The following is a 14245-nucleotide window of genomic DNA, read 5'->3' on the forward strand; positions in this document are numbered from 1 at the left end:
GTTCTGTATTCTACCCCAGCAGGAAGTCCTGACTTTAAATATACCATAATCTGTTTCTATCTCATCTTTAAAAGGACACTAATATTATTCATATTGGAAGTTTTACGAAGACACTGTATGCAAAAGATTTCAAATGCTAATGTGAGGAGTGCTGCCTAACAGGTTCACAAGGTGATACAGGAACATGGCATGTCTTTAAGTAAATTTGATAGGAAGCAAAGAACAAAAGAGCAAGTAAGATACCACTTCTGCCAAACAGGTATTTTTGGTACTGGCTTTTATATAAATTGACTTCTGTCTGCTGATAGTGTCTTGATTGTGTTCCTAAATCAGTGCATGATTTATAATAAATTCAGCTGATTCATTTCAGTATCTGAAGTACAAAAGCCACAGAAGTGATACACTTTCCAACTGTGTTCAAGCTACCATAAAGGTAAATTGCTGTATTTCAGGGCTTCCTGAAATCAGGGCATTCTGACATATCAGTTATTTAGAAAACTACCTTTAGGTCAGGCCAGTTGAGATACAATGAAACTGATATACCACTTCATTTCATGGTTTGTTTAAACATGCATAGAATGTTTAATGTTCTGTTCTCTCATGTTCCTACTTTGAACGTAATCCTCATCTGAATTCGCACTATATTTGTATTTAAAACACAAATCTGTTATTTTTCAGCACTGTTCTAGAACAATCTATATTTGCATCAAAAAGGTTTGAGGCAGCAAATGTCATGTTTTGCATAACAACCTTTTTCTACTACAGTAACAAATGTCTTGCTGCCATGGGATTCTTCTGGTATTTCCACTTCATAATCTTTTGAAAAACAAAAACAAAAACAAGCAGAGAAAGCACAAATAGAAGCAAAATTTCATCTTACAGTCACTATTTCACATTCTACATTATATCCCCAATCAAAAAAATGGTTTGTTTTACAAATATTATTTGTATAGATACAATATTTTTTCAGGCTTGCAGTCATGAGAACAATTATACTGCATGGCTACTGGAAATACCCTGCCTTTAGCATCGTTATGCACCTGAGATGTGTGAAACTGTCTCAATTACAAATGTTACAGAAGATCTAGGGCCTGATCCTGCAAGTGTTAAAAGCATCCTACAACAGCCATTTGCCAGTGATAAGGAAGAACAGATACTAGAAGTGCAGATTATCCCAAATCAGGCCTTAAGTGTTAAGTGCATACAACCACATTATACAGTGACATCTCAAAGTAAAATCCTGTATTTTTATGTAATGCAGAAGTAACACACACAACTTAGATATAGTAATAATTTATTCTGAAATGTTCATTTTAGTCTCTGTTGAGACATCTCCCACATCTCATTAATAAAAGAGCAGCCATCTCACCTCAAATACCAGAATATACAACAAGTTACAGCATAGCAAAAAATTCTACCTACATTAAAATAAAATCTAACTCGGGTAAAATAATTTTGTTCAAGGTTTTACAGTTACACAGGGTTATTTTTTCTGTTGTTGGGTTTTTTTTTTGGTTTTTTTTGTTCCTTCTTTTTCAGAGCACAAAGAATGTGTAAATTGTTACACCATAACTATCTATGCACATTATGTGACCACAGAAATTTTAATCATTACTCCATAAAATGAACCATCAGTTCCATTCATGCAGAAAAGCAGGCTAGGAAAGCTTGTTCAGAAGAAACCATATTACTGTGAATTTCACAGCCACATGATTAATTATTGGGTTAGATGAACTCACAAATACTAAACATGAGTACATTTTTTGCATAAATAATACCAATTCTTCCCTGATGTAGTTGAGTTGGTCTGTAATCTAGAAATTATTTGCAAATCAGTACGACTACGTTATTTCTATCTGTTCTATTCCATGATTTCAATGACAAGCAATATATAAAGGATAATGGGATGGGATGCATGTTAAACATGGGAATACATGTTAAACATACTGTACAAACTGTCAATCAGGTATTCCTACAAAATATCACCAGTGGAGACAAAGTATACTATCAAATATGGCTTCCAGAACAAGGACCATCTAACAAGAATCAAAGCTATTTACAACAAATAAAAACAAAAGCAAACAAACAAACAAAAAGCAATCCCCATTTTTTTTGTTTCATTTGAAACAAAGTTTCTAAGTAGCTGCTGCATATAATACATCAGTTTTAACTTTGTTGTTGTTGCACTTAAACAGAAGTTACCAGATAAGAGCCAGAGTGACGTTTAGGGCTTTGTGTTCCACTGGAGTCAGTGTTTTCAGACTTGGTGTCGCGTTTCTTGGTGCTGTTATTCACTGGGGTTGGTATCTGTGAGGGCCGAGCAGAACTATTATCCATGCTGCTCTTCCTGCGGCTCGGATTGTAGTTGAAAGGAGTCACCCTTGCTGCCACAGCACCGATGGGGGAGCTGTGCTTGCTTGAGCTACTGGAACTGAATGGAGTACGCTCACTTACAGTACTTTCATTAATTTCTGGTGCAGGAATGGGATTATTCTGCAGAGGCTTTGTTTCAGTGCCTTTCTTGTCTGGACTGTCTATCTGAAAGAAAGAGTTCAGACGGTTTTCTAAGCCAACAGTACGAACAGGAACACCTCCATTCCCTGGGGTTTGCTTTTCTTGAATCTCTTTAAGATCTTTACCATTCACATACCCTTTCTCTGAAACAGTGTCAATAACAGGGGGAGTATTTCCAGTTGGGGACTTTCCAGATCGAGGGTTGTTAATTGGGCAGTCCTCTATCCTCACCCACACATCCTCTGTCTTAGAGACAGCTGGAGCCATCTGATAGATGAGGGTTTTGGAATCAGAGCCATTTGTGGTACCTGAAGAAGAATGCTGAGGATCATTCATTATCTGAGGAATTTCATTTTCTTTTATTTTTCTCCAAGTACCTTTTGCTGGTGCTTGGCTTTCTTTACTTTGCTTGTGTCCAGTGAGAGAACCTCCATGCTGCTTTTCATCTTCACTTTTTGCCTTTTCACTGGATTCTGAAGAAGCTGACAGGATCGAAGAGGAACTTCCAGTTCTTCGCCAAGTGCTTACACGAGGAAGTGATGAGGAATGCTTACTGTGCTCGCGCTTCCACGTTCCTGATCTGTTGATCAGCAGCCTAGATGGACTCTCAGAATGGGAACGAGCTATGTCATGACGCTTTGCTGGTCTCCCATCAAATTCTATAGTAGGACTGTGATTAGGGGCTAATTTTCGCCAACCACTACTCTGGGCAGGTGAATGAGTGGATAAAGACATATCAGGAAGAGAAGGACTTAAAACTGGGGTTTGCAGTTGGGACCTTGTGGGAGAATCTGGCCTGGAAGGTGACAGAGATTCAAATGAAGCTGACTCTTCTAATTTCCGTCTCAGAGTTGGGCTCGGAGCCTCTTTAATAAAAGTTGACTGACGAACGAGAACAGGTCTCTCAGATCTGTCAGATTCACTTCCACTAGACTTTGTGGATGACATTCTGGATAGGTCAATCTTTTTGTTTGATCCACCAGTGCTGAGAGTTTGGTTTAACCCCTTTGAAGCAGATTCACTTCGTGGAATACTACTGGTGCTCTTAGGTAAGGCAGTTTGCTTTGTAAGGTTTTGCTGGCTCATCTGCCTGCCTGGTGGTGTGTATGACATTCTACCTGAACTTGAGGATTTAGTTGAAGCTGTGCTAGGAGATGATGTTCTTGGCAACTGTGACAGTTTGTTGGGAGGACTAATACCATTTCTTCCTGGGGAAATGGAGTTTCGTCCAGGAGATTGCAGAGGCCTACTTAGTGGCTGCTGTTGAGGTCTAGAAGGAGTGGAGTCTCTAGATCCTGATCTAGAAGGTCCTTTACTTGATCCACTCTGGTTCAACCCTGATGGCTGCCTAGTCACAGGAGCTGGCTCAGGTTTCACTGATGATTTGGCTCCTCTTGGAGAACTAGTCAAACTTTGGCCTTCATTGGGACTCTTAGAGTTAGTATTTTTCAGTGGGGGTCCTTTCTTGGAAACAGGACTAGTACTTGAAGAACTATTTCGAACTCCTGGAATATGGATCATTGTTCTACCACGTGAAATTGAAGGCACACTTGTCTGTTGGGGTTGCTTCAAACTTGAAACTTCTGAATTAGAGCGTACTTTTCCTGTGATCATACTTTTATACACCTTCTTCCCTCCTTTGATACCCCTACTTTCTGATTCTACTTTTTTAGACTCCAGTGTACTCTTCTCTCCTGGCTTAATAATTCTTGGACCTTTATTACTAGTGAAAGTTTTTTCTTCTTGGTCTGGGGTAAGATGAAATGGTGACCCTAGAGAAATACCAGATTTTAATGAAAGGATAGAGTCGGAGTCTGATGAAGCTTGTCTAGACAGTGATGCAGCAGCTGCAGCTTGATGCAAGCTACTAACGATAGAATTTGCACCTTCTTGTATAGCTTTCCAGTCGAAGTTCTCCGAATCAGGTGAAAAACCATGTTCTGAATCTGCCCTCTGTACCTCTCTCAAATCCAGTGTTAAATCTTCTGCTAGAATACCACCTGTGTTTCTGGAATTATTTTTTTCACCATCACTTTTTATTCTTGAGGGCTTTTTCTTTTTAGGCATAGCAGAACTAATGCATTCTTGCAGAAGATCATCTTCTGAGTCAATACTAAGAGAACTCAGAGAGCTATTTCTAGAGAAGCACACAGGAGTATCTTCAACATGAAATGATTTAGGTGCATAACCAGAAGTCTGTGGTCTGTTGGATTCTACCTGTGACTCAGGGGCCTCAGGACGTTTTGCAGGTACCCCTTCTTTGTTGTTGTTGTTTTCTTGATCAATATCACTAAGGGAGCTAAGAGATGAGTTGAGAGAAAAACAAACAGGTGTGTTTTCAATAGCAAAATTCTGCATTTTCTCATCTGTAGCTGCTCCTCTGTCTGGAATATCTTTAGTTGAATGAGAGAAAGTTTTTGTCTGGCTTCTGCCTGCTGGGTGTTTTTGACAAACTTGTGTCCTGTTACTTGGCTGCTGATTTGAAGACTGTTCTGCAGTAGAGGACTCTTTACTTTCAGTTTCCTTTCCTTCTTTTCCTTTCCTTAATTCTGCCTTTTCCCTTGAAAGGTCAACATCATCATCATCAAAATCTAAAGAACTCAGGGAATCATTCCGTGAAAAACAATAAGGAGTTCCCTCAATAGGTGTGTAATGATGAGGGGAATCAAACGCAAAACTTCCTCTTACACGCTCTTCATTATTTGGCAATTTATCATGAAAATCTCTTGAATTATTTTTAAGGTTTTGTTTCTTTCCATCTCTGTTCTCTGGATAGCCTCTTTCATTACTAGCATTGCTTTTAGGGTCTGTGCTTTTTCGCATGCGTGCTCTGTATTCATTGTTTTGGGAAACAGGCTTTACTGGTGATGCTGGCTTTTTCTCACCTTCAGGTTGTTTTTTATTACTTGGGGATGAAGATGCTTGTTGAATTTGATCCATTATCTTCTTCACTCTGAAAGGTTTGTGACTTTTTCCTTTTGGCATAGCTGAGTTAATACACTCAGCCAAAATATCACCCTCTTCTGTTTTGTCATCATCCAGGCCAAGGGAAGTTACAGCCGAGCTTTTTGCTCTCTGAGAATCGTCAGTACTTCTGCCTTCTGTAGGAATAGTGTCCCGCTTTTCAAACTCTCCTGATTCTGCTCCCACACCCACATTGTCTGCATTGGCCAATTCACTTGGGGGGGATTCTATTGTCAGGTCACTCAGAGATGTAGCTGTTGAAAAATTTATTGGTGTACCCTCAACACAATATACCCGTGGCATATCATCTCCTGGTGTAAAAGTCACATGCTTTTGTGATTGCAATCTGCTTTGTGAAGGCAAAAGTTTGTAAACTGGCAACTGGCTGGGCTTTCTGGCTACAGGAGGAGGTATTTTTGGAGCAGATGCTTGGGAAGGCTTTTTGGTTTTACGTGAAGACTTTGTTGGCATTGCAGAAATAATACATGCTTCCAATATTTCAATGTCATCATCAGAATCATCCAGAATGTCTTTGTCTGCTTCAGCTGGCTTCTCTGCTTTCTTCTCCTGGTTGTCCTTTGTATCACTTGACTGTTCAGGTTCTGCTTCACTTCCATGCTCATTTTCATGAACTGGAGGCATAATTCTTAACTCTGCATCTTTCTGTATAAATGGCTCATCCAGGCTCAGAGCACTCAGGCTAGAAGAGCAAGAAAACCCATCTGGTGTGCTTTCTGTGGCAAAATGTAATAGTGTATCAGCATCTGGCAGTACCTGAACTCTTTGAACAGCTGCATTTACAGCTGCCTGTCTAGGGCCAGACTCTCTCTTCTCTGTAGTGGTTGCTTTTCCCTTAGGTACCTCTCTTTTTTCTTGAACTCCTTGAGCAGGCGGTGGTGTTTTACTTCTGCTTGGAGGCATTGTTTGTCCAGGGCTGTCTGGAAGGTCACTGGGACTTATAATACCACTTACTATTCCACTGCAAGGCTCACTTTGAACTGAACTAGCAATTGAACGACTTTCAAAACTATCCAGGGAACTTACAGAAGTACATCTGCTGAACATGAGTGGTGTTTCCTGTACATAATGTTCTGGTGGGCTTTTAGGAGTTTGGGCACCACTCTTTGAGGGAGATTTGGCACCTGAAGAAAATTCAACAGCTTTATGTCTAGAGGAATCAGAAGGAGACAAGCTAGAAGTCTGAAGTCTAGTGGATTTTGTTCTGATGTGTTGTGCTGCTGATGTGATTTCATTTGCTGCACCTTCTGTAGGTAGAGTCCCACTATTCTCCTTCAGTTCTGCAATCTGCAGTGTGTTACTGGCATCTGTGCCACGTGTAGATTGATCACGTCCTATTTCATCTTCAGCTGATGACAAGGACGACAAAGAGCTACACCTTGAAAAACATATCGGGGTATCTTCCACGCAGTAAGTTTGTATAGTTTCCTGATTAATAGAGGGAGTCTTACAGGATGTGTTCTTTGTATGACCATTTCTGCTCTCTGCAGAGCTCGGGTGAAGCTGGTTCTGCCTCTTTGAACCAGCTGAGGGGGCTGATGTGCTCCCACTGCCTGGGGGAATATGGTCAGTTTTATTAAGTTGCACTGAAGAAGTCTTTGGAAAGGTGTAAGATGGCTTCTGAGAAGGTGCTGGAACTTCTGTTGAATATTTTAAACTGTAATCAATAGGCTGATCAACATGATGTTCCTCTTCATTGTACTTTATGCTGTAATTAGTTGGTCTGTCATCCTCTTCATGTTGCTCCTCCTCAGAAAAACGTTCACTATAGTTGGTTGGCTTGTCATCATCATAATCATCAACACGACACAAGGACTGGTTTACTTTCTGATTCATTCCAAGAGCTGGGCCTACTCTGTTCTGATCTGAGCCACTGGATCCTCTTGATCTAAAGGAAGAAACGCACTCCTGCTGTCCAAAAGCTGTTGAATATTTCATGTGTTTATCATCTCCACTTTCAGTGTACACAGGATAGGCTGCATTTTGGTTCCTTGACTGTCTTTGTTCATTTGGTTTCATTTCATCATCTATTATATGTTTAGGCCTTGTCCATCTTTCATTCTGGGAGGGACTTTGCCTTCCAGAATTTAACTGCTCATCTGAGTATTTAAGACTATAATTAATAGGAGTGTCTAGCTCTCCATCATTGTCATCCATGTGATTTGCACTATGAATCTTGTGTGCCAAGTCAGCTGGATATTTGCCATAACTACAGAATTTACTTTCATCATCTTCGGAGTAAGACTCAATGGAAGGTTTCATTTGGCCTCTTTTACCATAGCCATCACTGCTGCTGACACTATTTAAACTATCATTTGAAGCTCTTTTATATTCCATTTTTGTGTAAGGCGCAGGACATGTCCTGTTTGAGTTCTCAGATTTTGGAAAGTATGTATTTGAATGAGTATGGGCAGAGGCTGATCTCCTCTGGGCATTTCTGTCTTCTGTCAAACAGTTTATTTCAGAAGTGGAACCAGAACTTCTGTCTTCTTGTGGAATGTGTATGCTTGTTACTTCTTCCATAACTTTGGCAATCTGAACTGCAGCAGTAGAAATCTGCATTCCAATTCTCTTAGAGGAATTACCAGTATTCTCTGCAGCTTGATGATAAGTATTTAAACCTACTGTTCGATCCCTTTCAACACTCCTGTCTTTCTCAGATCGAGAATTTTCTGCGTTTCCTCTACTGTTAGAGGAGGAGTTAGGCAATACTGTAGTATTTACATATGGTGAGAGCACAGTCATATTGCCAGCATTAAAGCTCTCTGACCTGCATACCCCATTGTCGTGGCAGCTGGCATCCAGGACATACTCACTGTATATATTTTGCTTATGTCTCTGCTTACTGCGGTGAGATGCTTTCGGGCTTAAATTATCAATGTTGTCAAAAGTCTCTGATAAATGCTGAGCATCTAATTCTGCTTCCAGTGCCTTTTGCTTTCTGACATGGAGAGATGGGAGGCTTGATCCTGGAGACATAATGTTGGCATCCTTGTACTTAGCTGGCCTGTTTGCCATGAGGTTCCGCAGAGCCGCAGCACTACCCATGGCTATCATTTTGTGTTTTGAGTGAATCAGGTTTTTCAGCATGCTCACGGCTCCCATGTCCCACAGCGCCTCCTGATCCTTCGCATTTCGAGCAGAGAGATTCCACAGGGTCCCACATGCATTACTAACTATTGTCAAACTGTGTGACTTCAAATGTTGTAACAAGGTTTGTAAGCAGCTGTTCTCTCGCAAGATTTGCCTGGTGTTGAGTAATTGAAAACAAACATCTGTAAGTGGCATTTCAAAAGGATAAGAGACAAAGCAAAACAGAAACGAGTTTGCTCTTACAAATGATAATTAAGAATTCTCCAGTGCAAGTAACTCATATTTCCAGTAGCTTTTATCTGAATGCTAACCAAATCCTATTACAAATATGAACAAGTTAGCTTTTAGTACAGTTCATCATTAACAAGCAGCAGCTCTTAATCTGCATATTCCTGTTACTTAAGTGAAATACCCACTCTATCAAATGTACTACATATTAACTGTTTTTAAGTACTATACTTAATGCATGCATTTATATTAAGGCTTGGTGATAGAAACTGTCTACTAAATAGACATATGGAACTGCTAACAACTGTCAGAAGTGTACCTACCTATGGTCCTCATTAGTAGCAATTAGGCTAGAAACATTTCTTAATATTCCTCCTCCACTTTCTATGATGGCTAAAGTATTTGTTTGGCTCCGGTATGTCAGTGTGCCGACCAGAAATCCAAGAGCACCATCAACAGCACATATGTCAGCTTTGTTTCCTGTGCAGTGTGCTGACAAATTCCATAAGGCACTCAGAACGCTTTTCAGGGTGGACTCCTACGAAAACAGCAACATGACAGAAGTTTTCAGCTATTGATTTGAAGCCCTCAGAAACACATTAAGTTAGCTTCAAGGAGCTGTATACATTTTGATTCTGCTCTCTAGGGTGTTAAGCTGGGTGTAGGCAGCAGTGCACTCATATTTTGGTCACTTTGCTCCTTCCTTCAGCCATGGATTTGGTACTGCCTGCCCCAGAGATACCAGAAATATGTGTTTCAATACTTGTTTGGTGCCACAATGATAGAAAGGACTTGAAGACCTTTGAAGTTGGCAGGAGTCTCTGGTATGGAATATACTCCCATCTACACACCAAAGAAATGGTAGATACCTACTAACTAACTGAAAAGAGCTTTTATTAAATGATAAAATTATAAAAAAGACTATTTTAACAGCACAACTCATGAAACTGAAAAGCAAAAGTGGTCAACCCTCATAAATAAAATCAGAACAATACTAGTTTTGAGGTGCCATTGCTCCACTGTGGTCTGCTGCTATGCTAAATCAAACTATTCTTCAAAGCAAATTACCTCAACCACATCAACTGGTTGACCAACTGCTGTTACCAAAACTGGTAAAACAGTATTAGTATCTTGTATAAAACAAATGCATCTCTCAAAAATTCAACTATATCAATTATAGAAGATACCTTCTTAACTTCTAAAGCACATTCCATCAATGCTTTCACACTTCCAACTTCTCTCAGAGTCTTTTTGCTGTTTACATCTGCTCGCCAGGACAAGTTCCTCAACACACTTGCAATGACCTGTAAAATGTGAAAGAAAAATAACGTATTTCAAGACAGATACTTTTTTAGCAGGTTATCAGGTTTAGCAGGTTTCTTCCTGGACTCATCAAATGCTATGATTAATTAACAGTGGTCATGTTGAATTACTGAAATAAAATTTGCTAACATCATCTTTTTGTTGTTATCATCTGCTAGACTGGTCTAATTTTTCAGCATCAAGTTTGATCAAATGTACTGGCTTTCGTGTGTTGGTACTTAAAACAGATTTGAAATCGGTTTCCCTGCTTCCCACACCAGTAGAACATTTGTAGATAGATTTCTTTCTCTACTCTTATGTCTGTTCTAGAATTATGTTGTCTCAGGGGAGAGATTTATATAATCTTTTTACCAGCTTTTCCACTTAGAAAATAGAACAATATCACTTGCCTGTCTCTCAGATGGCATGATTATTTTGATGTTTATGAAACTCTTTAAAGTACATTGTACCTTTTACAAGCAGAATAGTTATCTCCAGAAGATATCCTTGTACTTGGCAGCATTTAGACTGAAATAGGTTGTCACTGTAGTGGACAGTCATTACACAATAAACTCCATCCATTCATGAACAGCTGCAAGCATGCATATCCATGAATTTGATAGAAAACTGTTGCTTGTGGATGCTCTCATTGTCATAGAAGTGCATAAACTCTTCACGTTACTCCCCCAGTGGAGTGAGCCAGTGGCACATGGAAGGGCCTGGGAACACCCTGCCCTGACTGCTCCCAAAGAGCTCCAGTTCCTCAGAGCCCACCTCAGCACAGCCAGAGGAGCACAGGAGCCCAAAAACAGGTGGGAACTGTGCCCTGTCCAGGCTCTTCCCAGGACATTTCCAGGGGACCCACCACCCTATGGCCCAGCTGTCACATTCCGGTCAGTCAAAGGGAGCAGCTCTCTGCCCATTTTGGACTTGGGATGTGGGACACGTTGTGGGATCCAGGGGAAGAGCATTCTGGAATGCAGAACACTTATTGTGGGATGCCAGGACTCAGAGGTTTCAAAAGCAGGAAAGCAGATGGACTGACGTGATCTTTCAGCACTGGAAAGCACAGGGGACAAAAAGGCACAGTGACATCTCTGGCTGATACAGTTGTGTGGACATGCCTTTAGAGTACACTCAGTCTCATATTCTTACTAAATCCCATTTATAACTTGTCCTGAGTGGAATACTTCCTGCTCTGTGTGTGTGGTGTCTAGGTGCCAGTGGCTGGAGACATCCTGGAGGTCAGAGGGCTCATGGGGCTGTGACTCTCTTTTCAAGAAGACTCAATACCTGTCCTAATAACACATCACAGAATTTATGCAATAACCTCTACTGTAATTCTAATATTTTCCTCAACTGTAACTAGCGAGCTCCTCCTGTTAAGGAAAGAATATTTTGTTAACAGCATTTTAAGAGATAAGGTCAATTTTATTTAGAATTTTTCTTTTATCTGGTGATTCACTCAGAATGCAAGGAAAAATGGGTCTTCTTTTAGACAGCTGTCCCACTTTGTATGCAATAAGCACTAATTAAAGTTGATCATGATTTAATATTTAATAATTTCACACAAGTTCCAACAGTACTGCTCTCTCAGCCCTGAAGATTATCCTAAGCACTTCCTAAAGGTTTTATTTTCAGGACCCATTAGAAGAGACACTAACAGATCTGAGTCATAAAAGTTAAGATTTACAGCCCACGCATTATAATTAAAAAAAAAACAAACCAGAAAAAAACCCCAAAAAATACCAAAGCACAAAAAGACCCAGAACATGATCCTACAGATAACATTTTACAAGAAGAATGAACTTCCTAATTAATGAAATTATTTCGAGAAAAAATTTGCATCAAACTTAAGGTAGACAAGACAACAGAAGAAATATTTTATCTCTAAAGAGGTAAAATCTTACCTGCTGTAAGTCTTCACTTTCAGATTTCAGCTGGGCTACAAGGGCTCTCATGCAGCCCTTCATGGAACATAATGTAGCCTGGTAGAATAAAGAGAAAAAAAAAGTGAGCAGTATTAAACAGCAGGTTAGATGGCTGCTTCTGCACAGTATTTTGATATTTTAAGCAAATAATATCTAAGTTCTATAAAAACTTAGTAAATATGTTATCAACAATAAATACATGGTTTACAACTACTACAAATTTCAGCATAGCTATCAGTTTCAATACGGAAGTGGTAAAGTTGTGCTAAAATTTTATATTTTTTGCAGCAGTTCTAGGACATGATCTGGACTTTCATAATCTTAGAAGCCTTCTTTCCTCTGCACCAGATAGAAACCCCTGTGAGCCAGCAATGTATTGTTACCTAATGCCTAGTGAGAACAAATCCCGAGATCGCTGAAGTCTATTTACTGCTGAAACATCTTCCCCTAGAGCAGAAAGGTTAAGTCTTCAGCATGGAGTTATTTTAAGATCCACAGGCTGGTAAAATTTGGGGCAAAAATCTATCTTTCTAGCCTTTGAAAGAAATGTCGGCATCAGAAGTTAGGGAAACCATTTTTTCTTGTAATTTTTGAAGTTGTGTCCAGTTTCATCCAGATATGCTCCATGTATTTCAAAACAAGCTCCAGCTTGAAGACGTTTGAAAAATGTCATTAGACAGTGACAGTATAGTTAAATAACTGAAAGCTTAAGAAAACTTGACCCAATTATGAATTTTAGTTCAATATTCTCAGAAAGAATCAGTTACTATAAAATCACTGTGAGCCATACTAACCGAGTTCTCATTAAATTATCAGGCCAATAGATAAAATACTTGCTTTCAGTGACAGAAGTGATTTGAGAACCAATACCATACTTGTATGATGCAATATTCTGTTTGTGGTGCTCTCTGTCAGCAACAGGATGCAATGTGAGAGGTATGTGAAACTCCCGCCTTGAGTTTAAACTCAATATCCTATCCTGGAGATTTTAATCACCTGTGTTGAAAGCTGTAATTCAAACAGTGATGAAATTAAATTTCTGCAAGTTTACATTTCTGCTCTCACCTTGTTTGCCACATCTCCAAAAGTCAGGTTTGTCAGAGCCATGCCCGCATACCTCCTTAGAGTAACACTATAGTGATCATTTGTGAGTCCATACATTTCACAATCCACTTGCAGCAGTTCAGCAATGGCCTGCAAACCTCCTTTAAGAAGATTCAGGTAAGAAAATAAAAATAAAGTATCTGTACTCTAGTATTTTAAGTACAGGACATATATAGCAGGGAACAAATTGCATTTTTATGTTTACCAAACAAACCTCAAACATCTGAAAACCACAATGCTCAGAAGGACATATGAATTGCTAAAACTCCATGCATGGAATTTACTGAGCATGGACTAAAAAAATTCAGACTAGCAAACAAGAACAAATGCAGGATGAAAAAACCCCACTAAAACACCAACCAAAAAACCACATATTCTGGGAAGTAGTCTCCATTTTAAGTCCAATACTTGTAAAATTGCAAGTATTTCCACAGTAAGACTACTCTTCCTAAATTCACAATTCATGCCAGAAAAAAGAGTAACTGACATAATAATTTATCCACAAGGAAATGGTGTGTTTAATTTCAACTTCTTTCAGCACTTAGGGGGCAACAACTGACACAAATAAATTGTTATTAACAGCTTAAACTGTCAGTGAAAAAAAGCCATATATGCAGTGACATGCACAAGGTCATAGCCACTGTTTCTAGCAAGCTGCTCAAATCTGATCTTACCAAGCTCATTCATTGCATGTCTGTGCTCTTCATCAAATGAAAGTTTCATCAAAACACACACTGCAGGACAAATCTGATGATCCACTGGAGCAGGCACTGATTCAGAAACAGGTAACAATTAGTACCTCCCACATGATTTTGTCTAGATCTTAAGTTTTCCAGAACAAATCTAATCTTAAAAATAAATCAAGCTGCAGTTTTGATCAGGTTTGTATCCTCCCAGTAATCCATGAATACACAATTAGTTAAGATTATTACTAAAGAAAGTGTGTACTATAAATATATTTGATACTTCAAAACGTATTAGAGAGAATCCTGAATGTATGTGCCGAGTTAGAAACACAACTTGCAGTCCAAAAATATTACCTTATTACTCTCAAAAATTAATAATCTTTGTGAAACAAATCAATATGGTCA

The 14245-nt window shown here is 39.3% G+C and overlaps 1 protein-coding gene across 7 annotated transcripts in view; it reads right to left on the reverse strand.

The window, feature by feature from the left end:
• Positions 1 to 1104: 1104 nt before the first annotated feature.
• Positions 1105 to 14245, reverse strand: part of APC (APC regulator of WNT signaling pathway) — a 63583-nt gene continuing 50442 nt past the window's right edge. For 4 of the 7 annotated variants that reach the window (XM_062512683.1, XM_062512680.1, XM_062512682.1 and 1 more), the window contains 6 exons: positions 13829 to 13924; positions 13116 to 13255; positions 12030 to 12107; positions 10005 to 10121; positions 9141 to 9355; positions 1105 to 8743 (listed from right to left, as the gene is read on the reverse strand). In XM_062512683.1, coding sequence (XP_062368667.1) covers positions 2188 to 8743; positions 9141 to 9355; positions 10005 to 10121; positions 12030 to 12107; positions 13116 to 13255; positions 13829 to 13924 — 7202 coding nt within the window. In that variant the 3' untranslated portion in view covers positions 1105 to 2187. Of the gene's footprint in view, positions 8744 to 9140; positions 9356 to 10004; positions 10122 to 12029; positions 12108 to 13115; positions 13256 to 13792; positions 13925 to 14245 lie in introns of all 7 variants that reach the window. The other 3 variants (XM_062512679.1, XM_062512681.1, XM_062512677.1) reach the window with 1 other exon arrangement.

The sequence above is a fragment of the Cinclus cinclus genome, chromosome Z (genome assembly GCF_963662255.1).
Source record: "Cinclus cinclus chromosome Z, bCinCin1.1, whole genome shotgun sequence".
Classification (NCBI taxonomy): domain Eukaryota; kingdom Metazoa; phylum Chordata; class Aves; order Passeriformes; family Cinclidae; genus Cinclus; species Cinclus cinclus.